The sequence below is a fragment of the Falco punctatus genome (genome assembly GCF_963210335.1).
Source record: "Falco punctatus genome assembly, chromosome: 9".
Lineage (NCBI taxonomy): Eukaryota > Metazoa > Chordata > Aves > Falconiformes > Falconidae > Falco > Falco punctatus.
In genome coordinates this window covers 47,672,736-47,699,431 of record NC_137589.1, presented here as the reverse complement: position 1 = coordinate 47,699,431, position 26,696 = coordinate 47,672,736, and the positions used below count along the sequence as shown (strand labels likewise).

General features: G+C 50.9%; 2 protein-coding genes across 7 annotated transcripts in view; one reads left to right on the top strand and one right to left on the bottom strand.

The window, feature by feature from the left end:
• LOC308069613 (dual specificity testis-specific protein kinase 2-like) overlaps positions 1 to 12,241 on the top strand; it is a 49,444-nt gene extending 37,203 nt beyond the window's left edge. For 5 of the 6 annotated variants that reach the window (XM_080402241.1, XM_080402240.1, XM_080402239.1 and 2 more), the window contains 7 exons: positions 2,289 to 2,410; positions 2,568 to 2,616; positions 3,306 to 3,455; positions 5,364 to 5,537; positions 6,127 to 6,300; positions 7,299 to 7,385; positions 8,799 to 12,241. In XM_080402241.1, the coding sequence (XP_080258367.1) occupies positions 2,289 to 2,410; positions 2,568 to 2,616; positions 3,306 to 3,455; positions 5,364 to 5,537; positions 6,127 to 6,300; positions 7,299 to 7,385; positions 8,799 to 8,900 (858 nt within the window). In that variant the 3' untranslated portion in view covers positions 8,901 to 12,241. The remainder of the gene's footprint in view (positions 1 to 2,288; positions 2,411 to 2,567; positions 2,617 to 3,305; positions 3,456 to 5,363; positions 5,538 to 6,126; positions 6,301 to 7,298; positions 7,386 to 8,798) is intronic. The other variant, XM_080402237.1, reaches the window with a different exon arrangement.
• Positions 11,528 to 26,315, bottom strand: LOC308069621 (ficolin-2-like). The gene is made up of 9 exons (XM_080402259.1): positions 22,232 to 26,315; positions 21,297 to 21,410; positions 20,548 to 20,601; positions 19,351 to 19,386; positions 18,391 to 18,426; positions 16,780 to 16,907; positions 16,214 to 16,343; positions 15,528 to 15,662; positions 11,528 to 14,650 (listed from the first exon to the last, which is right to left on the bottom strand). Exons 1-9 carry the CDS (start codon positions 22,308 to 22,310, stop codon positions 14,403 to 14,405), a joined length of 960 nt encoding a protein of 319 aa, XP_080258385.1. The 5' UTR covers positions 22,311 to 26,315; the 3' UTR covers positions 11,528 to 14,402.
• Positions 26,316 to 26,696: the final 381 nt, after the last annotated feature.

The following is a 26,696-nucleotide window of genomic DNA, read 5'->3' as shown; positions in this document are numbered from 1 at the left end:
CAGCTCTCTCATGCATAGGGTGCTCAAAAAGCAGAAGAGAAATGCAGTGTGACTTTTTTCCAAAGCTGGTGTAAGGCATTGCCCAAAGGGAGCCTCTGAGCAACCTCTTTCTTGGTTGGCCCTCAAAAAGCTTCACACACATTAGGAAGCCCAGTCCCACTCCCTGTCCGCTTGCAACTTTCCAGGGCCAGATTTGCATCTTTATTTCTCCGCTCAAGGCTGGCACCAAGTCTGTACCCTTCACCTGTTAGCATGAAGTGAGAATACCTTGGAGGCTGCTCTGCCCTTGCCTGGTTCTCACACTGATCCAGGACAAAACCAGACACTTCGTGTGATTCAGGGTGAACCAAGGGCTGTTCCAACTTGGCCAGAGCAAAGTCTTAGGGCCTGTGGTCTTAAAGAGACCTTCTGAGCCCGCTACCTTTGCCCATCTCTCCCACTACTCTTTTTTTTTTGGGGGGTGGGGGGGGTGGGTGGGGTGGTATCTACCTTTCCTTTTCAGTCATTTGTTCTCCAGACCAAGCCGGTCTCTGCATTGCCCTGTGGCCAGGAACACCTCCAGCACTCGCTGACTCCACCAGCCCAAGTACATCCAGCTGGGATGTGCAACCTGGCCTGGAAGCTCAGTGTGGCTCGTTGTCTCCACCAGAGTTTGTGCAGAGCTGGTAGGTCTGGCTGAAACTCAGTATTAGCTCTTCTGAAAGTTCTTCAGATCTTCCAGATTTCAGCTGCTCCCAGTGCTCCGTCCTGGGCATTGGAGCACTCACAGGCTTTGGGTAAAGATGACTGATATCATCTCTTATATTTACCTCTGTGCAATTACAGTTAATAATCTGTTACATCTGACTTGTGACGCAGTCTGTGGCTATGAAGTCCCACGGGGTGAGGGTGGCAGAGCCCTGGCTCCCTTACAACCTGCTCAAGTAGGGAGGCAGTTATTCCAGAGATAACATCAACTGTCAGGTGGTGTTCTTTCAGAAAGGAAGCAGCAGTTCACGGTGCTCCCAAGACAATTTGTTTTGTGACCCTGATCATAATGAACCTTTCTCTCCTTCCAGCCCAGCCAGGTCTTACATGCAGTTCTTTGTTCTCCTCACCTGGGCTGGTAACCTCATCCCTGAAGTGACCATCACAGAGAGCAGTGGGTGACACTTTGGGATTCAGAGGGCTGCTCTTAAGCCAGCTCATGCTATGTGTAAAGTATTTTTCCCTTAAAAAAAAAGAAACAGAACCCCACAAACCTCAAAATAAGAGAAAATTAAACAGGCAGCTGGATTCTCTGCTAGCCCTGGCAGAGCTGTCAGGACATCAGTATGGATCACAGCTGATCTCCTTAAAACAGTCTCCTTAAAACAGATGTTAATTGAGGATGGAAGGGTTAAAGTACCACAGTGCTCTGTGATGTGGTCTGGAAGCTGCTGTTTGGATTGTCAGGCCAGATAACAGGAGCTGCAGCGCAGGCCCTGGATGGTCCCGTCAGGGTTGAGCACCAGGGGACCCCTGCACGTCCTGCAGCCTGCCTGACACCCCTGCCGTCAGTACTGCCCAGCCTTGGTGCCTCCACAGGGGACAGCAAATTTCTTCTTAAAAAACCCTACTCAGTCTGATCGGTGTTCTGAGGAGGGGGAAAAGCATTTTGCTTTCTGTTCTTTACCTTCCAGTACCCCTGCTTGGGGGAAGCCCTGGGAGCAAATCCCTGGTGGTTGTCCATAGCAGAGGTCCGGGTTAGCTTGCGGCTGGGTAGCAGCCACGGGACCTCCATCCTGGGATGGGGGGAGAGATGAGCTGACTCTGTGCTCTTTGTTGTGCCTGTCTGACAGCCCGGGTGGAGGGGACGCTGGCTCTGGGCAGGGGCGCAGAAGGAGCTGGGGGTGAGGAGCGTGGCCAACAGCCTTGTGCAGTGGTCAGACCCAGGTAGGAAGGAGGGATGGAGATGTGAGGCAGGCTGTGGTTGGGAAAGGATGTTGAATGCAAGGAGGTCAGCTCTGCGGTAACCCAGTGTGGGCTGAGAAACTGCTCCCACCCACGGAACATGCAGAGCAAAGAAATAGTGTTGTAATGTGTTGGGACAGGAGGGACCTAGGTGTCCCCAGCCACCCAGGCAGGCATCCCTGGAGTGGAGCTTATGTGGCAGGGACAGCACCTTGCACTTGTGCAAATGACTCTGCAAAGCTCTGGGCAGCAGGGAAATGAGATTCAGGCCTTTGGTTGGGAAGGGATGCTGTTGTCCAGAGGGGCTGGCAGACCTCTGGAAGCTAAGGGATGTCCTGCTCCAACCTTGACTCCAGGTGACCCAGGCTGCTGCTTGTAAAGTGATGGTGGTGAAGATCTACAAGAACAACGTGGACCAAGAAGTGATTGTGCGTGAGATCAGCCTGCTGCAGAAGCTGTCCCACCCCAACATCGTCAGGTGGGCACATCCTCTGGACATGAGCGGTGGGCACTGACAGGAGCGGGTGGTGGCTTGGTGTCTCTAAGGTAGCTCTGCAGTGAGGAGTTCAGCTGAACCTTGATGGCTTCTTTTCTTTTTTTTTTTTTTTTTTTTTTTAATGTGTTCTTCTGCACAGGTACCTTGGGATATGTGTGAAGGATGACAAGCTGTACCCCATTCTGGAGGTAAAGGTTTCTTGCTTCTAAGTGTGCTGTAGGCAGGCAAAGACCCTGCGGCTCTTTGGCAGGGAGGATGGCAGATGTCCTGTAATGCATGTCTACGCCTCTCTGACTCCTGTGCCTGTGAGTGGCTCTGGACTAGCAACATTGCCTCAAAAGGGCTTCTGGTCCTTTCTGCCCCACAGCTGGTCGCAGCTGGAGTGGGGCACAGCCACTGCAGGGCCATGAGATTCAGGCAGGTTAGCCAAAAAATGTTTCAGGTTGGCGTAGTACCACCTAAGGGCTAGAATGGGAGAGCCAGGGATGGAGGGCAGGAGCAGAAAGTAAAATAGACTGAGAGTGGCAGGACCTCCAGGGTGGCTCTGGAATGGTCTAATGGAAAAGCCTGGGCTGGTACTGGGGAGGTCCCACCTTGTTGCTACACTACCAGTGCCAGAAGGGGGTCCCTGAGCCACTGCCAGGCATTTTGGCTTCTAGTTCACTCCCCGTGAGTGAGGACCATGCACCGTCCCTGCGGTGGGGCAGAGCCCAGAGACTGGCAGTCGCTTGCCGTACCAGGAGGGGTATTTGCACCTGGAGGGGCCCCTTCGTTTGCATTCCCACCCTCCATCCCAAAGGAGAGGCTCCTGGGTTAGCGAGGGAGAGTCCAGCTCAGCACCCGGGATGCTCCAGGGAGTTTTTGTCTCTGTTCACAGTATGTGAATGGGGGTTGCCTGGAAGAGCTCCTGGCCAGCAAAGACATTGCTTTGACGTGGAAGGAAAAAGTGGACTTAGCTTCTGACATCACCAGAGGCATGATCTACCTGCACTCCAAAAACATCTACCACCGGGATCTCAACTCCAAGGTATGCAGCTGGGAAGGGGTCCTCACCCCCAGACTGCTGAAGATGACTGTGTAGGGGACCGTACAGGGACCCCTTAGAGCTGTAACCAGAAGGCCACAGGCCTCCTGCTGGTGCTCTGCTCCATGCCAATCCCTCCGCAGGCACGGAAGCTTTCTTGAGAAAACCTGTCATTATGTTGCATTCATCACTTGCCAAGCAGGAGACCCAGACAGAGATGAAAATAGATCGCTCCTAGCGCTGTTGCTGTCAGAAAAGGAGCCAGATGGAAATGTGTACAGGAGTGCACGTGGTTTTCTTTGCCTACGGTTGTAGGAGAGGCTCTGCCGGATTTAGAGGGTGCCTTTCCTGCTCACAGCAAGGAGGCAGATGTGGCTAACTGGAGCTGGTCACGGGCTCTGGGACCAAGTGCAATGTGAGATGATCCCTGCCTGTGTGCAGAGCACCAGCAGAACTCAGGAGACCTTTGTCTCCTCACTCAAGCACAGGGAAGTTGGTTTTTCTTGATCTGGAGGGTCCAGGTGACCAATTTGAGGATGGGTACCTCCACAGGTTTCACAACCTGGCAGCGTGCCGGCTGTGAAGACTGGCATCTGGGAGATGGGCTTTGGGTGTACCACAAAGGCACATCACGTTCCTGGTGCACTGGCCCTCCGGCTGGGAGGCCGCTTTCCTCAGCGTGGGCTCCTGTGGGGGCTGGAACAGCACTGGGGCTTTGCCATTCTCAGGTTAGTCCATGGGGACAGGCTTTGGTGTGGCTCTGCCACTGGTATGGCAGTAGGAATGCGGTAAGGGAGTGCCTCCTTGATCTTTCTTGGGCAAAACTATCCGAACTTCAGGTGGATCTGCAGTGTGTCCATACCACAGGGAATGTGAGCTGAGGGGCTGGCCACTAGCCTGGACCGTATCGGTGTTAGCCAATGCCAGAGGCTGGCTCGGTGATTCATGGAAACGGAGCCTGCAGGTCCTTGCTGTGGATGCTGGATAGGGAGTATCTCTTACAAGCCGTTTTTGCTGGCGCTCCGTGAGCTTTTTAAGAGAAACTTGAAATATCGATGAAGGTTGGCAGTAGGGAAGCCAGTCAAGTGTTACAGTCTTGAGGGACACCAGCAGAGGAATGTATCTCACCTTTGTAATCTCAGACTGGTTACTTGGCTCAGTTACTAACCATGCATCACCAGCACCAGGCAAGGGCAAGGCAAGAGCCACTCTGACCACCAGTTCCTTGCTCAGTGTGCTCTGAAGTCAGGTGAGATGTAATTTCCTGTTTGGTGGTGGCTGATGAGCTCAGGAACTTTCTAGATCTGCTGGTGGAAAGTGCTGGAGGTCCCTGCCTGTCCCTTCTGTCTTGCTGTGGTGGTTCAGCCCTGAAGGAGGTTCATCCTACAGGGATGGTGGCTGAAGATATGGGAGAGAAGTGTGTGTGCTTGCTTGAGATGTAGTTGTCAGTGAGAAGATGCCTGTCACTTCTGGTAGCTCCCTGGGAGCAGATGCTGAGGAGAAAATCCTGGGGAACCGAATGGGCTGAAACCTCTGGGATGTTGAGAAACCTTAAGATCATGTTGCAGGAATTCCTCCAGAAAGCCATGTTAGGGGAGCGTAGCCATGGGCAGCAAGAAGGGCTGTGGCTGTTACCCTGCCTGCTTTTGGCTGAGTGGCAAACAAAATTGGTGTGCACATTTTGAGGTCTCTTTCAGATAAAAACCATCTTCTTTGAAGGACTTTTCCTGGCTTCAGATGTGATCAGTCCATCCCTAACCTGCCTCACGCTCTGTGCGTGCTGCCAGGATGCAGTTCTCTGGCAAGGGGAGAGCCTGTACTGGCGGGGGGTGCTGAGGGCTGGTGAGGTGCTGCTCAGTGAGGTGCTTCCTCGCCAGGCATCTCACGCCGTGCCCTGTGGGCTCCTTTCAGAACTGCCTCATTCGAGTGACGCCGCGGGGCCGTGAAGCACTGGTGACAGACTTCGGGCTGGCCAGGGAGGTGGTGGAGCTGCCGGTGAAGGACGTGGAGAGGAAGCTGTCTCTGGTGGGCTCTGCTTTCTGGATGGCTCCTGAGATGCTGCGGGGAGAGCCCTATGACCGGAAGGTATGGCACTGCGTCCCAGCGCCTTGGTCATCCTCAGAGCTCCTGAGCGAGCGCAGGAGATGTCTCCTCTGCTTGCTGACATGTCCCAACAGCAGAAAAGCCCTTCCTTCCTTCCCCGGGAAAAGTTGCCCTGCTCCCTGGACCTTTGCTCAGTGATGCTCTGCTTAGTGACTTGGAAGTCCCTTATGTGGCCTGATTAAGTTAAATTATTAAGGAAACGGATTGCTGCTGGGGACAAACAGTGTGAAGCATCTCTGAGGAAGATGCTTGATGAGTTGCAGCCCGATGAGCCTGGTGCAGGATCTGTGGGTGGTGCCAGAGCTGTGGCAGAAGCACCAGACACATTGAACGAGCACAGGGCCAGGCTTCCTGAGGATGAGGCTGGATTCCCAGGTGGGGCAGTGGTGGTTTTGGGTGCGTTCAGAAGCCCAGAAAAAGTTTAGGGTTTTGCTGCCTCCATCTCCAGTGGGCTTTTGTGATGGGCTTTTGCGTAACTAATGGCAGGACCTTGTTGTTGGTACTCCCCTTTCTCATGCTTCGTTTCTGTGCATGCCCTGTCCCTGCTCCCACTCTCCCACCCCTCCTGCAGGTGGATGTGTTTTCCTTTGGCATTGTTCTGTGTGAAATCCTGGGCAGGATCCCAGCTGACCCTGAAGTGCTTCCTAGGACTCAGGTAATGATTCCTGCAGCCAAAACTGTTGGTGTTTTCTCCATGGTACCAGACTGTGGCAACTCTCTGGACCAGACAGCCCAGCACACACGTGTACGTATTCACACTCGGGTTTCTCTCTAGAGGTTTTGCAGTGAGAAAATCTAATCTCCACGTTTTCAGTGCACCGGAGTTCAGTGCGTCTATACTTTCAAAACTTTTTCTTTGATCAGCAATTTGAGATTAAGTACTTCTGTTTAAAGACCTTCATTCCAAATCCTTCATTTCACTTTGCCATTTCAGCTTCTCCGTTGAAGTGGCAGGTTAAACACAACTGTCATCACAAGTGTTTATTTTCAGATACATTGCAGTCAATACAGAGTTCATGTGGAAACAGTGGGCTTCCCTAAAAACATGACCTTTTTTGTTTCCACGTTTTCAGCATTTCCCTTTCCCAAAGTGGGAAGGGAAATTTTGTCCTGAACAGGGATGAAAAGTCCAGCAGGAAAACAGCAAATTGCTGCTTTCCAAGGCAGAATGCAAAGAACCTGCAGTGACTGGGTATTATTTTATGATTCTGTGAGACTGAACAGGAACTAACACTCCATCTGTGTTCACAAGATGAAGGAGAATTATGTATCAGAGACTCCAAATTCTGGAGGGACAAAGCTGTAGTTAGGGAAGCAGCTGGCTGGACCCCTTTGACTCTCAGTTGCTGTTGCAAGACCAGATTATCTGCAGCTCTTGTCCTCAGCAGCCACTGCTCAGCACCTGGTGCTGGTTCCTCTACTGGTTTCTGCTGTTGTGGCTCTTGTTGTCTTAGTCTGAGCTTTTCCAGGAGGACACATACAGCCCCAGAGGGATAGCACAAAGCAAGCAGAAGGATGCTGCAGTCTCCCAGCTCTGCTAAAGATTTACCACCTGTGCCGTCCTGCCAGAGCTGATGTTGACCCAGTACCTTTGTATAGCCATCAGTAAAAACTGTGATGGAGACCCCAAAAAAGCTTTAAACCATGAGCATTTTGTGTTTTAACACTTTGAGAAGGATGAAGAGCTTTGAAAGGACTTTATAGCTGAAGTCTTGTCTACGTATTCTTTCCCTTTCCTCACAGGATTACGGCTTGGATGTTGCTGCCTTCCAAGGGATGATTGGCGAATGCCCCAAGCAGGTGATAGATCTCGCTGCCAGCTGCTGTCGGGTGAGATTCTTGCTAGCATTTTTTTTTCTTTGCTTTTATTGGATTTGTGTCACAGTTGTATGACAGAGACCAAAATTGTTGTGAACCCTGGAGAGCTTGCACCTGCTGCTCTCAGGGGTTCTGCCACTTGAGCTGTGAAGTGATGACATCTTCCTGGGCCAGTAATACGCTTTCATCCACCATGCAGTTTTGCCCCTAGAAGTGTTTAGTTTGTGTATTACAGCCCAAAACACCCCAAGGTCCCGCCTGTTCTCTTGGATGTTGACCCCAGAGTGGGAAGCACATTGGTGATGGTGTCCAGTCCCTCCTGAAGCCAGGCTGCAGGCAGAGGCACCTGGCTGGTCGCTTCTGGAGGGTGCTGCCTGACCATCACCAGCCCTGGGTTACAGATAGCATCGGAGCATAGTCCTCCAACCTTTTTTGCTTTAGCGTAAAAGAAATGGTGAAAGCTGGGGTGCCTCCCCATGCTGCCCAAAGCTCTGGGAGGCAAAGCAGAGAGAAAGTAAGGATTCAAATTAATTTCTGAAAGGAAGAGGAAACCAAAGGCAGTAATCATAAGGTAGAGATTGGAGAAGCTGGGTCATCACAATGGACCTAATTGCTGGGAACTCAAGCCAGCAAGTAGGAGTAAATCCTTGCACGGATCTCGAGGATGTGTGAATAACTTGCCCTGAATCAGAGGAGTCATTCATGTCGGCAACAGGCTTAGATGTGTGTGTGCTCAGACCCCGTACCTCTGCCAGGCAGCTTCCGAATGCCAGTCCATATAATAACGGGCTCCTGCCAGAACTGGGGCTGGTCTCTGCCTGTGTGCGATGTGTGGGTCTGGGAGTCTCTGTGCAGCCCCTCCGGCTGGCTCTGCAGCGTCAGGCAGGACGGGCAGCCCCGGGATGGGCTGGCGGGGGCATGGGACAGGTGCCCTGGGCCATGTGCCCCACTTCGAGTACACCCCGATGGCACCGGGAGGGCTGAGGGATCACAGCCTGCTGAAGGATGAGCTGCATCGGGGAGAGAAGACAGATCCTGGCTGTCATGAAAAAGCTCCGGGGATGATAACATCTCCCTCCTGATGCCCACCTGCAGCCTTTCCCTGCCCCTGCACCCTTTGGGGGGCTTTGGGATGAGCAGTTCCCGCAGCCTGGCCAGGCTGGCATGTGTGGAGCTGGTTTTCACCTTCTCACTGCCCTTGCTGGAGCTGTACCACACCGTGGGACCTGTCCTGCTGCTGCTCCTTTGCAGCAACCCAGGCCTGGATCACCACGTGGTGATGCCAGAGGGCTCCACCACCACGTGTGTCACCCACACCGGTGCTACTGGTGGGTGGATGCTGTTGCCCAGCCATGGGGGAGCCAGCAGAGCCCCCGCCTCCTGGCCTCCCAGGGTGTCCTCTTCAGCTTTCCCTTCTCCTTCCAGGTGGAAGCATTTAAGAGGCCATCTTTCTCCGAAATCCTGGATGCGTTGGAGGATGTGGCGGAGAGCCTGGAGTCTAGGAGGGACAATCAGCTTTCGGGCTGAGCTGTCCGCCTCCTGTGAAGCTTGGCAGAGAATCACCTGAACTGTAAATTAACTGTCTGGGGTGTCAGGAGTGAAGAAGGAAGATGGGGAAGGGAAGAGCTAAGTGACGTGCTGGTGTTTATTTAATCATAGTCTCAGTTTCTAATTTCTTGGATGGAAAACATGGTTAAAAATGGCGAAGGGACTTACCAAGGGTATATTTTTCCTAGCTAAGATTTTTAACAGATGTAATTAGGACACCAAGCAGCCTTTGTCTGTTTGCTTGTTAAAAGCAAATGATCCTGGAGGGACCCAAATTCCCTTGAGGATGCTTTCCAAATCCCCAACAGAAACATCATCCTCTCCTGCTTCCCCACACCCAGGGCCTTCCCCTTCTCCATCCCCATGGCCTTGGGGAATCGCCTCTCAGGGGCCTGGGGTCTGTGCAGTGTGAAGGAGAGGGGCTCTGGGGTGCTTGGTGAGCCTTGGTGTCGCCTTATTTTTAAAGCCTTAAAGCACCCATCCAGCAGCCTTGCAGGAGCAGGTACCCTCTGCAAGATCTCTGGCTGGGTCTCCTGGCATCATGCTCAGGGCACAGCCAGGCACGGAGGCATCTGGCAGGGGTTTGGAGAGTCAACCAGAGCCACCCATGGGGTGCTGACCTGTGCCAGCCGAGGTGATGGGGAGGGTGTGCCTTATCGTGATACGAACTAACTGACTAATGTCTTCTCTCAGAAAAGCTTTGTCAGACACATGTCCCAGCATCACGGCAGTCTGGGTTTCTCCCTGCTGCCCTCAACCGGGGCTCAAAGATGGAGGGGTCTGCCTCCCCCTTTCTTGTCCTGCTGCAAACACGGCAACGAGCACAGGGCCAGCAGCTTATGAGGCCAAAATAGGGAGAGCTGGGTCCAGCATCACCCAGCATGTCACCTGTTTCTCTGCCTGGTCCAGCACCCAGCACCTCCTTGACAGGGTGGGACACCCTCATGGGCCCCAGGGCTCAGGCAGCCAGGAAGGGACTTGGTTTTGATACTGTGTTTTCTTCTGTGGGCCAGAGGAGGGTGCTGGGGCCGCAGATCCAAACCAGAGGTGGAAATAATAATGCCTAGAAATAGTTTGGCGTTTCAAATTAAGAGGTGAACAGTCGAGTCCCTGCCCCCAGATCGGCTGATTGCTGGGCCATTGGTCTGAAAGACATGTTCTGCTGGAACCAAAACGTTTGTGGATGTAAATAGGTGTAAAGTCTGTATAGTGGTGGAGCTGTGGCTCTGTTCTTGTAGACTGTAAGCTCTTGGAGCAAGGATCATTCATCTGTCCACCAAAAAGTATTTCAGTGTTTAGCTCAATGGGCCTTCGACCTACAGTTTGAAGGATGTTCTCCCATATATAATTGTTGACCCACCTGGGGGCCTCATCTCAAGCTCTTGGAGCTGGATTTGGTGTCACATATAGCCTGGTGTCTCTGTGCCATGGTACCTGCACAAGGGACTGTCAGTGTGCTGGGACAGAGACTTGGTGGAGAAGCACGATGCATTTTCACCAGGGGTTGTAAGGAATTGGGAGCTGGCATGAAACGCACTGAATGGCACCAGGGTCACCAGCTCAGCCACATCTCCAGGGGACATCTGCAGCTCCTCATTCCCCAGAGGTGCCATTGTGCTTTTGCGGGATACGGACTTACTTGTGTAAGAAACCTCCTGCTCGACAGTAAACTGCCCAGAAAATACCTTCATCCCAGCTGGATACTGCCAGTGGCAGGGAAGCAAAGCTTCAAGAAGTAGGAGACTGAAAATAAGGGAAACTCTTCAGCCTGAAGGAGGGAGAAGTGGCCACTTTTTGACTTGCACCAGTCTGGGAACTTTAGAGCAGTGAAGTGAAATGGACTGCAACAGCAGTGCAAACAGCACCAATGGGTGTGTGTCAGTGAGAGCCAGCCACCAGCAGCATCACAGCAATGCATTGCACAAGAACCAGAGGGTGTATATTTGCCTACCAGGAGATGGACCTGAGGAGATAACCGCAACCTCCCAGGGCTTCCCAGGCTCCCCTGGGCTTCCACAGAGGAACAGGCTTGAGAACGAGGAATCCAACAGTCTGTCCTAACACCCAAGGCATTAAGGATACAAAGTCTTCCGACCACTCTGGATGAAGGATAGCTGTCCACCTCAGCTCAGTTGCTGGCTAGACACGTTGCTTTCGCAAAGCCTTTCCCCAGCCTGCCCCGTGCTGCCCGATGTGACAAGCTGGAGCCTGTTCTTCCTCTGGCCCTCCTGCACAAGAGCAGATTAAAGGCAGATCCCTTAACACGCTGACCCCTCAAACAGCCTGTGATGGGGTGAAGGTGTCTTGTTCTAGGGGCACTTCCCTGCAGAGCTGCTGCCCTGCTGGCCACCTCCTTCCCAGGACCAGCAAGGCTTGGTGCTGGCGGTGCCCTGCTGCAGACCGGGCTGATTCTTCCTCTAGTCAGACATCGGGCTCTGGTCCTGCAGAACAGCAACAGTGAGGCTGGGACACTGTCAAAAAGGCATGTGGAGTTGCACATACTTTGGTGATGCTATGGTATGAAGGAAGATCTTTTGGGTTTTTTTATCTGCTTGGACAGAAGCAGCCTGCTCAAGGGTTAAATGGGGGGATATTTTCTGCACAGAGCACAGAGGATGGCATCAATCAGCACAGTCTGAGCTGTGATGGAGCAGAACTAGGTTCCTTCTGTGCTTGCCATGTGCCTCATCCACTCTCACAGCGCGGCCACGTGCTGGATCTCAGGTGACTGAAGGGTATTGGGTCCTTGCTGGAAGGACCTTTGGTGCCTGCTGCAGGGGCAGGTGGGACTGAGACTGTATACAGGCACCATATGGAGTAGAAAAGCCCATGCTGGGAGCGTGCAGAGAACAGTTCCAGGTCTGGGAATTTGTCTGGTGCATCTCATGGACTAAGAGTTTCTCTTCACTGGTGAGAGCTGGAGGGAGAGGTGAGCATGGGAAACCTGCTGAGATGCCCTCCAGGTACAAGCCCCTGCGCTGGAGCACAGGGTGTAGTTTCCCCACACCTCTCTGATGCAAAGTCCAAGTTAGTGGTTGAATTTCATGTCTCGGAGTCCTGGCACTGAACTGAAGTCAGCGTGACGGTGAGTGGAGGGTTTGGGCAGCACAGCAGGCTTGCCTCTGCTGGACCTGACCAGCAGCTGCCTCTTCTCCTCTCTTCCCTCTGTTGGCTGCTTGCTCCGCAGGTGCTGATGGCCTGGACCTGGCCATGCTGTGCCCCATGGGCCATGGTGTTCCCACATCCTCCATTGTGTCTTTGTTTGTTTGGTTTTATAAATGCCATTTGGGAATAAAGTCTAATGGTTCTTTTCCACATCAGCCCTGGCTGCTGTGTTTCATCATCCTGGGTCTGCTGAGTGGTGCTGCTGAAATACTGTGTTTCCAAACAACTAAACAAGCAGCTTCATGGTCTATCAGTGTAGCTGGTGTAATACACCTTCAGTTAAAAGTAATTTACAGAAGAGTCTTAGCTATGAAAGAGTGGTATTTTGGGTCCGTTGCCTTGCTGTGCCTTCAGTTTGTGGCAGGGTCAGCTGGTGTCTCAGGTCGCTCCTTTACTTAGGTTAGGTGGGCACAAGGTAACAGCAGCAGCACAAGCATCGTGCAAAGGGCGTTGGGAGTCACCTTCTCCACCCCAGCAGCCCATAAGCCAAAATTCCCTCATGCTGGAGGGGCTGCTGCCAGCCAACGGGTTACTGCATCAGCTTAGGGGATGCAGGAGAATTTTGCTCTGCAGCCAGGTCCACCCCCCTCACCTAGCACTGGTGATGGCTTGTCATACCTAACCGTTTCCTCTGTGGAGCCAGGTGGCGGTCTGGGAATATCAGCTACATGGGCTTGGGTAAAATGTTCATGATGTTCTCTTAATCCCTTTAACATCGGTGTCCTTCAGAAATGAAATTTAAATGTCGGAGGTTTCTGTGTACTAAGGGAAGTGAGCTGAGGATGTCAGCACCTGCTCGTGTGTCTCTGCAGAGGGCTCTGTGGTTCTGCAGAGGTGTCTGTGGCAGCACGCTGGGCCTCTCTGAGAAGCTGGACAACAGCACCAGTGCCTGGATTGGGTGAGACACAGTTGGATGCTGTGGGACCTTGCTCCTGCTGGGGGCATATCAATCTGCCTGGGAGTAGGAGAAAAACAAAACAGAGCTCCTGGAGATAGGGAAACGACTGTGGGACTTTCAGTGTGTGCTTCTCTGCTCAGACACACGCTTTCTCATGTACCTGAAAAGGAGAAGCGAACAGGGACAGGACCTAGTGAACAGGGAGATGCAAAACCTCAGGTTTATTTCGTAGCACATTGCTGACCTGCTGTGGTGTGCTGGGTGAGCGGTTTCTTCGCTTTTCTCACTCACAGGGTTTGAATTCTGTGTTGTAGGGCTGGAGCTGCCTTGGCTGCACATCTGTGCAATAAGTATGATAAACATAGGAGAGTCAGGAACGTAACACAAATGAATACTCTGCTTCTGGTGACTCTGGGCTGTCCCTGCAGTGAGTTGGCAGTGAGCTCTCCCTTCCCTTTGTCAGCTGTGGGGAGGAGTCTAGGAAAAGACCCTTTAACCAGTTCTGCTAAAAGTCAAATACAACATCAACACTAACGGGATGAACTGCCTCCATCGGACAGCAGGTAGCCCATCTTCAAGTGCTACTGGACACAAGGGGGAAATGGAAGATACTGGCATGTGCTAGTGATTTACATGATGTCCACGTGTGCAAGGCTTGACTTGGGACTACTGTAGTGTCCTGGTACCACACGTGTTGCTGGACCAGCATGCACATTTTGTACCCAGCTCTTGGTCCCCAGCAGCTAAAGAAAGAGATCTGGAAAGATGCCCTGGAGGAGTGGTGGGAATTGCTGGGCAATACTATTGCGGTTCCAGGAGCTGAGGTCCCACCTGAGGTTCTGGAGCAAGTGTTGTGTGAAGCAGTGGGGAGGGAGGTAGCAGTGCTCACAGCTATGTGCTGGAAGCTCAGTCCTTTCTATGCTGGCCTGTGTTGTGGCTCCATCACAGCCTGCAGGGAGAGAGAGGGAGTTGGGACTTCAGTGCCTGTCAGGTGGCTCTTGGGTCCAACAGAAAAAGAGGCTGTGAGAACACTGGAGGCTTCATATACTTGGATTAGACTGAAAATTACCGGTAATTACCATATAGAGTAGTGATGTCTGAGAGCTTTACTGAGATGCAATAGCCTCACCATCACTTGGTCTTTAAATCAAGGTAACGCACTTTTCAGAAAAAAGATGCTTGAGCTCAGTCAGCATCTGTGGGGCTGCTGGAAATAATCCAAGGTGAGAGTCTGGGGCTTACAGGAGCTCAAACCAGCACCAATTTCTTCTGGTCTCTAAAAGCCTGCTCTAGACTGAAGGCACACCCTGTAATACCCTTCCTGGTCCAAATTCGCCCTCAAACAACATCATGTTTTGTGTCTTCTCTAGGCTGTTGAGGGGCGCCTGTTGGTGCTAGTCAGACACCCTCTTGGCATGTTAAACCAGCCTGAATTTCATTTCTGTTCGCTTATGGGAGTAATGGTATTCTTTGCCCGTCTTCCAGTTTATGCCATCAGCGTAGCTGCCGTGCACTCCCAGCCAGTACATCCCGTTCAGGTTGGAGTAATGGCAGTCGTTGTACCACCATGCTCCCTTGTACTCTGTGGCACAGTTAAAGGAGCTCATGTCGTTGTCCTGGTCTGTTGTTGAAAACAGCATGTCCTTGTGGTATGATAAGGAGTCTCCTGCAGAGAGCACATGAGAAGTTACTGCAGTAGAGAGCACAAAAGGGAACCTATATGTGTCTGTGCATCACTGCAGGGCATCATTGCTGGATGCAAGGCAGGTTTTATAAATCCTGCTGTTCTTTTGGTTGCTTGGTCCTAGAGAAAAAGAGTATCCTGAGCTCTGCCAGGACTGCTAAAACACGTGGAGAACTTACCTATGCCTGTGAATAAAATGGGCCAGATTCTCCTCACAGTTACACAGGTGCCACTTCTTTTGCACTGCTCAGATTTCCTGCAGACGTACTGAGGTCTGGACTATCAGACAGAGTTGCAATGTACAAAGCTACATAAACCCAGAGCACTGTTATCTCAGATGTTGGTTTCATTCATTCCTGCATGAAAAGTATTGAACTTTGCAGGGGATTTGTTTGCTTTTTTAAAGAAAAACAAAATAATTAGACATTAAGAGAATGCAGTGCTGATGCTGCAAGTATTGAAGAGCATCCCAGCCCTGGAAATGCCAAACCTTCAGGGCAAATATTTCCTTCCAATGGAACTGAAAGCAGAACCTGGCCCAGCTGCTGCAGAGCTGTTGGGAAGGTTATGCTGGATGAGGCGCTGCTCAGGACCAAGTTCCACATTTATTGCTAAACCATGTGGCTGGGCTTGTAGGTAATGCTGTGCGTTACACTTCTGTGGGTGATGGGTGTCCCTGTCCTTCCCAGCACCCAGAGGTCACTTGGCACCTGGTGTACCACGGCCAGTTTTAAAAAAGTGACCCAAAGTGTACGCAGCACGAGGAGTCTGCGTGATACTGCTCTGCCCTATAAATGCTGAACACTTCTGAGATGGGCTAGAAAACAGCCTTGCCCAGTGAGCTGCTGGGCTCACTTACCAGCATTTCCACCAAGGAAGTCTCCTAGCACCAGTTTGTATTTCTCAGACTCTCCTAACACTCTGAACGAAGCATACTTGGCAAAATAGTAGTTGTTTTCGAAGTCTCTCAGGTCAATGCGGAGTTCACAGGTTCCTGGAAAAGAAAGTGGACAGTAGTGGTGCAGGGCGGAGGGGGAATATGCACCTGGGTTTCTGGGTGGAGGATTTAAGGAGCTGTGAGCTAACTTGGGAGGAGCTTCCACTACTTGAGGGATTATGATTTATTTGAAATTCCTGCAGAATCTCCTGCCCTGTTGATGGCTTTCTTGTGAAGCACCTTTTCGGATCTGATCTTGGGTGGTCATGGGCACTGAGAACTGCATGCCCAGGCACCCTGCACACAACCGTGACTCCAAGGCTGTGTATGAACAAGACGATTGCCATCACAGCTACACCTAGTAGGAAGATGTGTTGGTCTGTCTCCAGGAGAGGTCATGCAACCAGCTCATTATCTTCCCTGGCTTCAAGATTGCCTTTTTTTTTTTTTTTTTTTTTTTTAAGTGCAGTGTCCTGGGCAGCAGGAACCTGGATGCTGTTTAACTGCTGGGACCTCAGGGAGCTGCAGGAAGCTCCGATTCCTTTAATGCCTGAGTGTGGTACGGGGTTAAACTCAGGACCCCAGCCGGGGATGGAGGCAGACCTTACCCAGTGAGGTGAGGAAGTGGATGTTGTCATTCCCCAGCCAAAACTCTGTCAGCTGGTTGCCAAAACCTCGTTTGTATGAATCCCAACCTCGCAAGAAGTTCACTGACCCATCCCAGCGCCTCTGGAAAACCTGCAGGAAAGGAAAGTTTCAGTTTTGCCAGGGCACCCCCTCCCCACCAAAAGCATCTGCAGTGCCCAGGTGGCACAGCCACCCCCACCCCCACCCCCACCCCCAGCAAATGCTCCCCCTGCATCAGGACACTCCTGTGGGTCTCTGGGGACCAAACCCCAGGGGAATCCCTCACTCACTTATCTCGTCCACCTGCCCTTGGAAATGAGGAGGAAATTATTTGCTGATTTAAGTGGGGAGTGGGTCTGTGGTGCTCAGCCTGCTCCCAGAGACATTCCCAGGAGCATCCCCTGCATCCACAGGGATTCATGCAGGCTTGCTGTCTCCTCCGTGCGTGTTTTCCTCCCTTTTTGTTTCTATTTCGGTGCCATCCTTTGCAGCCCAAATAAAAATCACTATAGGGACATAGAAACCTCCCTTTGCTCGTCCTACTCACAATCCATCCTCCGCCATCCGTGTCCATGTCACAGAAGACAGTGGTGGCATTGCAGCCTTGTGGGTAGATGGTGTACCAGCCGCTCAGGTTCTTCCCTTTCCCCAACAGCTCTTGGCAGTTCCTGGCTTCTGTACAAGTCAGGGAAAGAGATCAAGCGGAAAGAGTTATAACATGCCCACTGTATTCAGGGGGCACATCAGCCACATGCCCCAAGTAGGAGACTTGGAGCCCTTCAGCCTCCCAGCTGGCTCTTTGCACTGCAGAACTCTGGTGCACACCTCCTGGGAGCCAAACCCCACTGCATTTTCTGAATCCAAACATCACAGGGGAGATGGGCACCTGCTAAGAGATGGTCTGAGGTGCTCAGACTCCTCTCATCTGCCATGACTCTTTTGGGCTTCTGGGTGGAGGAGCTGCTCTGAGCAGGATGACAAAGTCCTGATCCAGGCCTAGGAATGTATGGGGGCACAGGGAGTGTGTGGGTAGTTGGCAGCAAAGGAGTGGTGACACAGAAAAACACTTACCTGTAATACAGAAAACAGCGTTCAGATCATCCTCTGTGGACTGGACAGACGGTACTTTTGTATATATACACATATATGATATATAAATTTATTTTTCTTCCCCAAAACTAGACCTGATGACAGAAGCTCAGATTCACAGATGCCGAAGGATTGACTGAAGCGGTCACTATCAGACATCCCAGCTTCCAGCTGCATCTGTGGCTTTCAGAGGGGAAAGCCTTGGGAGCTGATCTGAGGCAGCAGTGGTGGCAGTGCAGGCGTCTGAGCGTGCTGTATTTGATCAACGGACGCACAGCTGTACCAGGCTGTCTTGTGGGCATGGGCATCCTTCCTAATGAAGGGATGGTCCTGGACTTGGCCTCCTCTCATTAATCAAATAGTTTTACATGCCCAGGAAACATAAGGACAAAGGAGTGCCTGGGGCAGCAAGGGGCCAGTCCAGGAGCATCCCAGACTCCCTCTTCCAGGCGTTACAGCAGCTCTGATCTGCCCAAGCCTCTGCGTGTGACTGTGACCTTACGGCATTCAAGTGTAGCTAAAGCAGGTTGTAGCTCTGCTTTGGTTGTAGCTCATGGAGACAGACAGTTCAACTGAAGTTTTTCCTTCCTTCTTTCCTTCCCTTTCCTTCCCTCCCCCAATGAATAAATTAATCTGAGCGCCGTCACACACATGAACACTGTGTCTACTGAATCTGCTACTACAAGCAGGATGGTATAACTGTCTTTGAAGTAGCAGCATGTCTATAGAGGTGTTTCTAGTGGTTTCATCTTGGAAACCAGGACACTGAGGCTCTCAAAACCCAAGGCAGATCTCCTCCAGGACACACAGAGGGCAGGTGATGTGCAGTGTGTTCAGAGGACAGGACTTTCCTGGCCTGGCTGGATTACAGAGTAGACACAGAGAAGCTGCATGTGGCTCTGAGAAGCAAATAGGCTAACAGTGATATTTCCTTATTCTGTCTTTCATTGTCACTCTGAATTTGGGGTTTTTTACTGCCATGTCCTGACTTCTGGTGCAGGGAGTCCTACCACCATCTATCTGCTCTATGAAGCCAATGGTGGCATGAAGGAGCTAGGACGAAACTCACCCCATGTTTCTGGAAATCCGGGCTCTCCTTTTATTCCTGTTAGACAAACAACACCATCAATTGCTCTGCCAGGGAGGTGGGACACATTATAGATGCACAAGAAGCAGCAGCCTTGCCCCTCTTGGATTGTTGTACCTGGCATGATGTATTTTCCCCTGACATCTGATTTGGGTTTAGGAGGTCTAAATGGCCAGACTGACACAAGATGTGTCTCTGTTGGACCTGACTGCTCTGCCTGCTGCTGGCCAGCCCACCGAGCTGGGTACCGACGCTTTGTGCCAGTTAGTCCCATCGGTCCGGGACATGTAGGAATGGGAAGGAGGAGGCAACGCACCTGCGGGAAGGCAGGGTCAAATGTTTGCTGCTGGCAGAGGGCTTTAGTCAGTGGTTTGGGAGCAGCTGTACCAGCTGGAGCAAATGTGCTGAACCAGCAGCTATGACAAGCCAAGCTCCTGTGTGGGAAGCTGCAGCGCAGCCAGTGCTCAGCGCTGGGTGCCAGCAGCCCTTGCGTGCAGGATGACAGCAGCAGGAACTAAAACCTTGTTTTCCCTCCAGCCTATTGCTGGTAGAGAGGTATGTTCTTCTGACATCCGAGTCTCTACCTGCTGCCACAGCATGGGAATGCCAGAGGTCTGCCCAAATCTGGCTGGTCCATCAGGCTGGGGCGTGTGAAGCCCTGTAGGTTCTGTAGCTGATGGTGCTGTGCAGCAGCATCATGGCCCCAAGCTGGGGACAGCCCCTGTTGCTGAACAGCTGGTTTGGGAGAGGGGCTTACACCACCCACGCCAGGGCTGAGCCTATGATGGGGCACAACTGTCATCAAACAGTCCCATCCAGTACCTGGTGGGTACTTTAATTTCTCTGTAGTTGCTCCCACCTGGTGTGTTGTTCCAGAACAGCACAAGGGTGGAAGTTTAACTAACCCAGCTCACAGGATAAACTCAGTGCAGCATGATTTACCTTGTGGTCCTGGGAAGCCAGGATCTCCAGCTGCTCCTGCAAAAGACAAGAGGAAAATGCTCATCACAGATGATTCAACGGGAGTGAATTACTTGGCTCCCCAAGCGGCTGCTCCAGCCTGTCCATATGTCCCAAATGTACAGGAGAGGCTGTCAAGTGGTGCAAAGCCACAGTGTCCCAGCTGGTGCTGCCACCCCGGCCTGGCTGCTCTCCGGATCAGCAGCATCTCTCGGGAAGCGCAGGAAGAGGATACAGGGCAGAGAGAGAACTGCTGCTCCATCTGCTGGAGTGTATGGGGGGTTCACCGCTCCAGCTCCGCGACTTTTTTGGGGGGCTTTTTGTTTTTAGTCAGGCACCTGTGAGATTTTGGGCAATAGCTGCTTTTGCAGTGGGTTCATCCATCTCCTCTAAGGTATCAGCTGAGATCTTTCACTTTCTTGGGTGCTTTTGGCCAGGAAATAATAGCTACCTATTCAGCATGCAAAGGGGCCGTTTTCCCAGCTAGACAGTGCACCAGTGCTCAGTTCCTGGGTGCCACCTTGTTCTGCAAACTAGTTTATTTAGAAGTGACACTTTTTCAATGTTTGCAGCACACAGATCCTGCTGAAGACCTTAAGTACAGCCTGGATGGAATGAAAGCAGACACCTTCCTCTTTTTTGGGGCTCATCCTGTTGCAAACAAACCCCCATTCCCTCCTTGCTTCACCCTACACTAGCTGTTTCTTGGGGGTCTGTTCCCACTCTTGTGGTCAAGTGGGCTACAGTGGCATCACATGCTGAGTCCAGGGCTGGAGGCTGCTGGAAGCACTCAGCATCGTGTCTCTGCATCATGCCTCCTGCACCCCAAAGCTCCTCAGAGAGCCATTTGGGCAGGTTTGTCATGGTGGAAGAAGGTTAATGCGGGAGTAAGGAATGGGGAGAGGTCTTATTTTAGAGGGCTGGTAAGGATCAGTGGAGAATTTTGAGAAGAAGAGTAGTACCTTCCTCTGATGAGTGTGGTCCGACTCAAGGACACTATTTCTAGTACTCACCCCACACAAGATCCAGCCTCCCAAATCCTGCTTTGCCTATGCTATTTCAGTTCTGTTTCTTCAACTATGACCAGCTCTGCAGTTCATCTCTGTAGACCCAATTTCCCAGTGCATGTCCTGAACTTGGGTAGATTTATGGGTTCAAGTTGAATATGCTGTGTATTACCTTTGGCACCAGTTGGTCCTGTTTTCCCAGGAAGTCCCTGGGCTCCCACTTCTCCTGCAAGGAAGGACTCAGTTTATATGTGCACATTGCAAATTGGCCAGGGGGGATACAATGCAGAAGCCCAGGGAAACAAGGAAGCTGGGTTTTGTTAATTAGATTTAATCTTGCAACGTATCTTACTCCTTCTCTCCTGTTGAAGCTACACTACACTGGTCCTGCCAATGTAAGTCCTAATTTGCAGTTCACATATGAAATCCTATGAGCTCTGTACTTCTTGGAGACAGTCCATGGATTTTGCTGCAGTGGATCTGCTCCCTCTGCTAATGTGATTCGCCTTCTCTATGAGTTGGCTATGAAAACCCTGAAGGACCCCCATCTCCCTTGCTTCCTGGGGTAGGGAGTGCCAGTACAGTTCCCAAACTGTCCCCTGGTAGACATGCAGGAGCATCACAGCCTCCCTCCCACTCAGACTGTTCAATAAAGACTCAGAAAATAAATTGATGTTTTTGTTGTAGAAGAAACCACCCAGGACCACTTCACACTTGTGACAGGACTCAGGGAAAAAAAGATGAGACCACGCGTACCAGCAAGTCTCTAGATGGGTTATATCCTGCTCCTATTTGACCCTCCAACTGCACACAGAAGCCAGGGCCAGGCCAGCCACTGCTCCAGCCCAGCTTGCTTCCCCTACCCAAAGCAACAACGCCATCTCACATCACAGTGCTCATCGCTAGCGTTTGGGCTCTCACCTTTTGCTCCTGGGAGACCTGGTTCTCCTTTTGGGCCAGAGGCACCTGGGATCCCTGGGCATCCTTGGAGAACAGCAAGCCGGTCAGCATCACCCAGTCCCACTATTCTCACCTCTAAGGAAATGAAGAAAGTCTTTGTGTAGATTCTTAGGGCTCGAAAATGTCTTGGAGAGGAATCTGAACCCTCTGGACTTGAGGAACAGTGCAAGCAAAAGCAATGAGGGTGGGAGTTTGCAGGTGTTGTATGGATTAACAGATGGCATTGAGGATCTTACATATTAGAGGAGCTAGATACTGAATCTCTGGTTTCAGGGGAGTTCAGTGGGAGAGGAGGCTGTTATATATGACATTACGTGCATGACAAAAAGACTGTAGCTCAATAAAACAAAAGCTGAGAGGTGCCCTGGGGGGAATTGACAACAGAGTAAGTGACATTGACCGATCTGTGGACAGTAAAGGCTCTACTAAATTTCCTGTCAGCAGGACAGTTTGAAATTGTCCCTATTGCCTTCCCAAGGAATACAGACAGAAAGCTGTGTTGTGCAGCATCCCCAAGCTGCCAGGGTGCCCAGCACCCAGCAAGCACTTGACCCATCCTTTGCATTGCTCTGCCCCCTTTAGTAACTGGGCCAAGGCACCAAGAACAAAAACCCCTTAACCAGGATAAAAAATCTCAACTGGGACAGCCTGTTCCTGGAGATCCCACTGGTGAGTAAGGAAGGATGTTACACCTTTGGCTGGAGCCAGCAGTTTTGTAAAATGGTTGCTGAGACTTCAGCCTCCCCCTTACCTTCCTCCCACTTGCAGCTGAAATAAAAAAAGCATAGAAGGAAAAAAATCATATATCCCCTCCCTTGCCCAAGCTCCTTGAGTTATAGAGGGTGATGAAACAGGCTGTCTCAGTAGGATGGCAGCAGGATCTGTGCCCCACTCACCTGGGCAGGTGTCCTGGGTATCACAAATAGTCGCTGTTAGGCTGAGTAGTGCCAGGAGGATTGTGGCTGCCCTCCCCATGGCTGGCACTGCTGTCTGCTCTCTGTGCAGCTCCCCTCATCCACGTCCCAGGCGCTGTGGTTAGCATTGACCCATCTAAGCTTTTTATACCAAACAAAAAACCCAGTACAAGCTCCACCTCTGCGCTTGCCCACTGCCTGCTCTCAGGTCTGGGACTCTGGCTGGGTGTCCAGCTGTTTCCCAAACATGCCACTTTCCACAATTCTGATGGGCAAATTCTTGTCCGGCTGCCCCAGCCTTCCTTGTCTCCATCCTCTGCAAATTTTGGATGCCCTTCTCCTCCCATATTGTATTTCTATGGGAAACGAACCAGCAAAAACATTGGTTTAGCTAAGTGCAGACAGCTTCCCTCATCCTGCCTGCTAGTGGCCCTTTACAAAGAGCAGAGCTTACCGTGTATATGGGGAAACTGAGGCACTTGGAGTCGAAAAGCCCAAGGTCAGCTGAGGCCACTGGCAGACAGAAGCCACACAGCCTGGCTCATATTCCAATGCTCTGCCTGCCAGGCAGCCCAGGGTTACTCTGCAATTCTTCAATCAGAGGTATCAGTTTATTTCCAGGACTGATGTGGAGTTAAAACTCCATGTTTCCAAGCAAGGTTAGGTGGGCAGAGCATATCTGATTATTTTTTTTTTCTCCACCTGCTTTTTTTCTCCAGTCTCTTTATTGTAATAGTGAGCAGGAATTCTGTTTTGCTTTGCTGTTGCTGTCTCCTGTGCTCTGCTTTTTTGTGGCACCATTACTAGAGGTCCAAACTGCCTCACTAAGTTTGACCCCCATGTTACTTTCAGACACTGAGCCTGTAAAGTTTATTAATTTTAGCAGAGGACAGAAAATAAAGGTGTTTTTTTCTCCTTATTGTTGCATCCTAGTTCAGAGAAGACTGTGATTTCTTGGAGTCTTTCCCAGCAGAGCATCAGAGGCAGAACATAGCTCACCCTCAAGCACTTGCTTCTATCATGAGGTCCCTGTAACATCCCAAATTCCAATTATTTGCAGCTTGCTTTAAGGTTAAGCAAATGGGAGAAGGCAGGGGAGAAATAAGTATTTGGTTGTCACTTAAATTCTGTGTCCCCTAAATAGCCCATACATATACTCGTATACACATTCTTATACATATTCATATATGCATGCACATAAAATAATAATCCAGTAGATATTGTGATTATTGCTATTCCAGAGAACCAGTTCTGGCAGGGGATTACACCTGCACACCTTGCTTTCCTGCAACCATCTGAAAATAGCACAGGGAAATCAGAGGGGTTGTGATCAGACCGGTTGCATTCAAGTTCAGGTTTTGCTTTACATGGGAAAAAGTACCTGTCTCGTCCGCGGCAAGCGCACATCCAGTTCTGGGGGTGAAATGAGAGCAGCTTCTTTCTTCAGCCTTTCAGAAGGGAAAAAGGATGAGCAGGTGCCTCTGAGCTGCTAGGGAGGGAGAAGTCTCTGCAGGGCAGCTGTAGGGTGACTGGTGCACCCCACTTCTCTCATCTCTGCAGCCTGTGCTGCCCACCCGGGATGGGCTTGTGTGTGTCCCATGGGGCAGGTGAAGATGGAGCACCAGCACCCAGCACCAAGAAGCCTTCTCCCACCCAGCGCCTTGTATCCTGTGCTCTGTGCCTGGAAATGGCTGCAACACCTTGTTCCAACTACCTGGAGGTAAAAGCTGCTGCTCTCAGCTTTTTGCCTTGGTAAATCACTCCAAAAGGCAATAGCCTTGCAGATTACCCCATTGTCACAGTCTCTCAAAGGCTCCTGGTTAGATCTGTACTGCCAAGGAGAAAAAAAACCCAACTGGGTTTGCCCAGGTTTTCCCAGTTGCTCCATGAGCAGGGGTCCAGCTCTGGGTTGGGCTGAGAACACACGTTGTGGGAGCATCTGTGATCTCTCTGCCCAGTTCTGATGCATCCCTTTAGATGTTACCAGCTGCAGGTTCCACCCAGCTTGGGGGACACCTGGAGATGTCACCCCACTGCCATCTGAGGACAGCAGCAGTGTCCTTGTGAATGCAGATACTTTTGGGAGCAGGGGGGAAACTGACAATGAACCAGCTTAGTCCAAAGTAGGTCAGGCCCCCGAGGGTAGATTTTGAAATTGGCTCAGTGATCAATATGTCCTTAATTGCTTTTTCTCATCCCAGGACCCAGTGAAGATGGCAGAGGCCTGATCTTTTACACCATCAGCCATCCTTTTTTCTGTGTAGATTCTCCTTTGATCCCTGGGAAATGTCCCCTGTGAGTCTCAAAAGTCCGGGATCACTTTGGGGATGAGAAAACAAGAATTTTGAGCCCACTGGGTGAATGGGGAGTACCTCTGAACACTGTGACCCATCGCTTACCTCTAGAGACACAAATGCCAAGAGTGAAGCCCCCAGAACTGAACTGATCTGCAAATCCCCAAGAAATTCAGCTTAGCAAATCAAAAGGCACAACCAGATGGCAGAAGAGCTTCAAAAAGTTCCTGTGGGAGCATCATAATTGTGTATAACAGGGGATTTAGCACTGATTCATGCAAAATTGTAGGTGAAATCCTGGCTCCTGCTGGGATCCTGGGCCTTTGCTGCCACCAGGATGCTAGAGCTCTGCAGGGAGGATGGCAAGAGCTGCAAAAGCTTTAAGTATCCGAAATAATAGGCAGCAAGCCCCAGGGATTGTGTTCCTCTGCTCTGTGCTAACCCACGAACACTGCCACGGAACTCCTAAAGCTGTGAGAAGGGCAGGCAGTTGGCACTGGGGAACCAGGAGGAAAACTGTGACAGATCTGACTTTAAGTGATGTGAAATAAGAGTTTGCTCGGGAGTTGGCACCATTGCAGGTGTTCACGGGGAGCTTCCATGTGCTTTGGAGACTTGCCTTGCTGGGATAGGAGTGATGTCAACCTGCAGGGGTAGGTTATCATCCAAAGCAACAAGGAAAGATGTTCTTCAGCTTAGCCTTTTGAGGGCTATCCTGTTTATAGCTCTTCACTCTGCGCAAATAACAACATTTTCAGGGGTTTTTTTTAATGAACACTTATATTTCCGAGCGACAATTTCCTCAACCCATAACTAGTCTTAGTATCTATGGTGGGGACATTTGCCCAAGCTAAGCCAGCAGTTTTTTCAAAAGCTGTTCCTTAGTTTTCCCTTTCTGCTTCTGGGTTTTGTGAACATACGGCGCCTTGGAGTGCCCGAGCCCCTCAGTCCTAAGAGCTCTGCTGCACATTTCACTTGTCCTTACTACAAAATACGTTCCAAGAGGTTCCTGAGGCTCCAAAAAGGCACAGGTAATTGGTAGAGTTTCTAAAGACAGCTTGCCCCCCCACTCACCCCTTGGGTTTCACATGCTGCACTGCTGAACGAGGTTTCACTCTTTGCTTTCCCAGGGCAGATTCAACGGAAGGTCCTGGCTGTGAGGAGCTCAGGCTGCTGGTTTCACTGGTTCTGACTGGCACCCACAGACTGTTCCTGCTGGGCAGAGCAAAGCCAACCTTCCCATAGCTGGTGCTGGCTGTAGCATGTTTTTAACACTGGGCAGCCTGGCAGCACAGTGATTTATGGACACAGAGCACCGAACCTGCATCTAAGGGCTCCTTCCCCACACTTCCATACACTGATTTTGGGGCACAGCAGTTTCTGAATTTTGAGACCCAATTAGAACAAGTGTCTATCAGTTATTGCACAGCAGCTGCACACCTTGCTGAACCTTTGGTTTAGCATCTGCTTGGTTTCCTCTAGGAGGTGGTGTTAAGCCTTTGCTTAATTCTCTTTACAGTAGCATATTGAGACAGCCTACCCAAAAAGAATTTCATTTCAGTGGTTTCTTTCCTACCAGCCTCTCCTTCGACAAGATATTTCCTGCTGCATTCTATTTTTAACTCTTTTTATAATCTCTGGCAACACCTCTTCTGATCTGTGAAAGCTGTTCATCACTGAGAGCCGGGAAGACAGGCAGAGGTGTGATTTACAGGACAGGCAGAAGATGCTCTGCACCCTCCCTGCTCAGATGAATCCTGAAGAGTGGAAAGGTAATGCCCAAGCCCTTTTACTTTGCTGATACTAATTCTCCCATGTACAGATCAGTGGAGACATAGGTGGGACTGGTTGCTCTGGCACAACTGGTTGGATGAGGAACGTGCTCAGGAAAGGGACAAAGGAGGCTCTTGCTGCAGGGGCATCTGGTGAAGATATGCATACCAGACTGGCAAGGATGGCAACAGCTAAACAGCAGAATAATTTTTCAAACAATTTGCCTGTTGTTGGACCAAACAGATGTTACACAACTGGAAGTTACACCTGCATGAAGTGAATTATTTGGTTCTTCATAAAAGTTTTGCATATACTTCTACTGTTATCCCCATTCAGGCTTCAAATGTCCCATTTTTTAGTGACTGCTGCATAACAATATT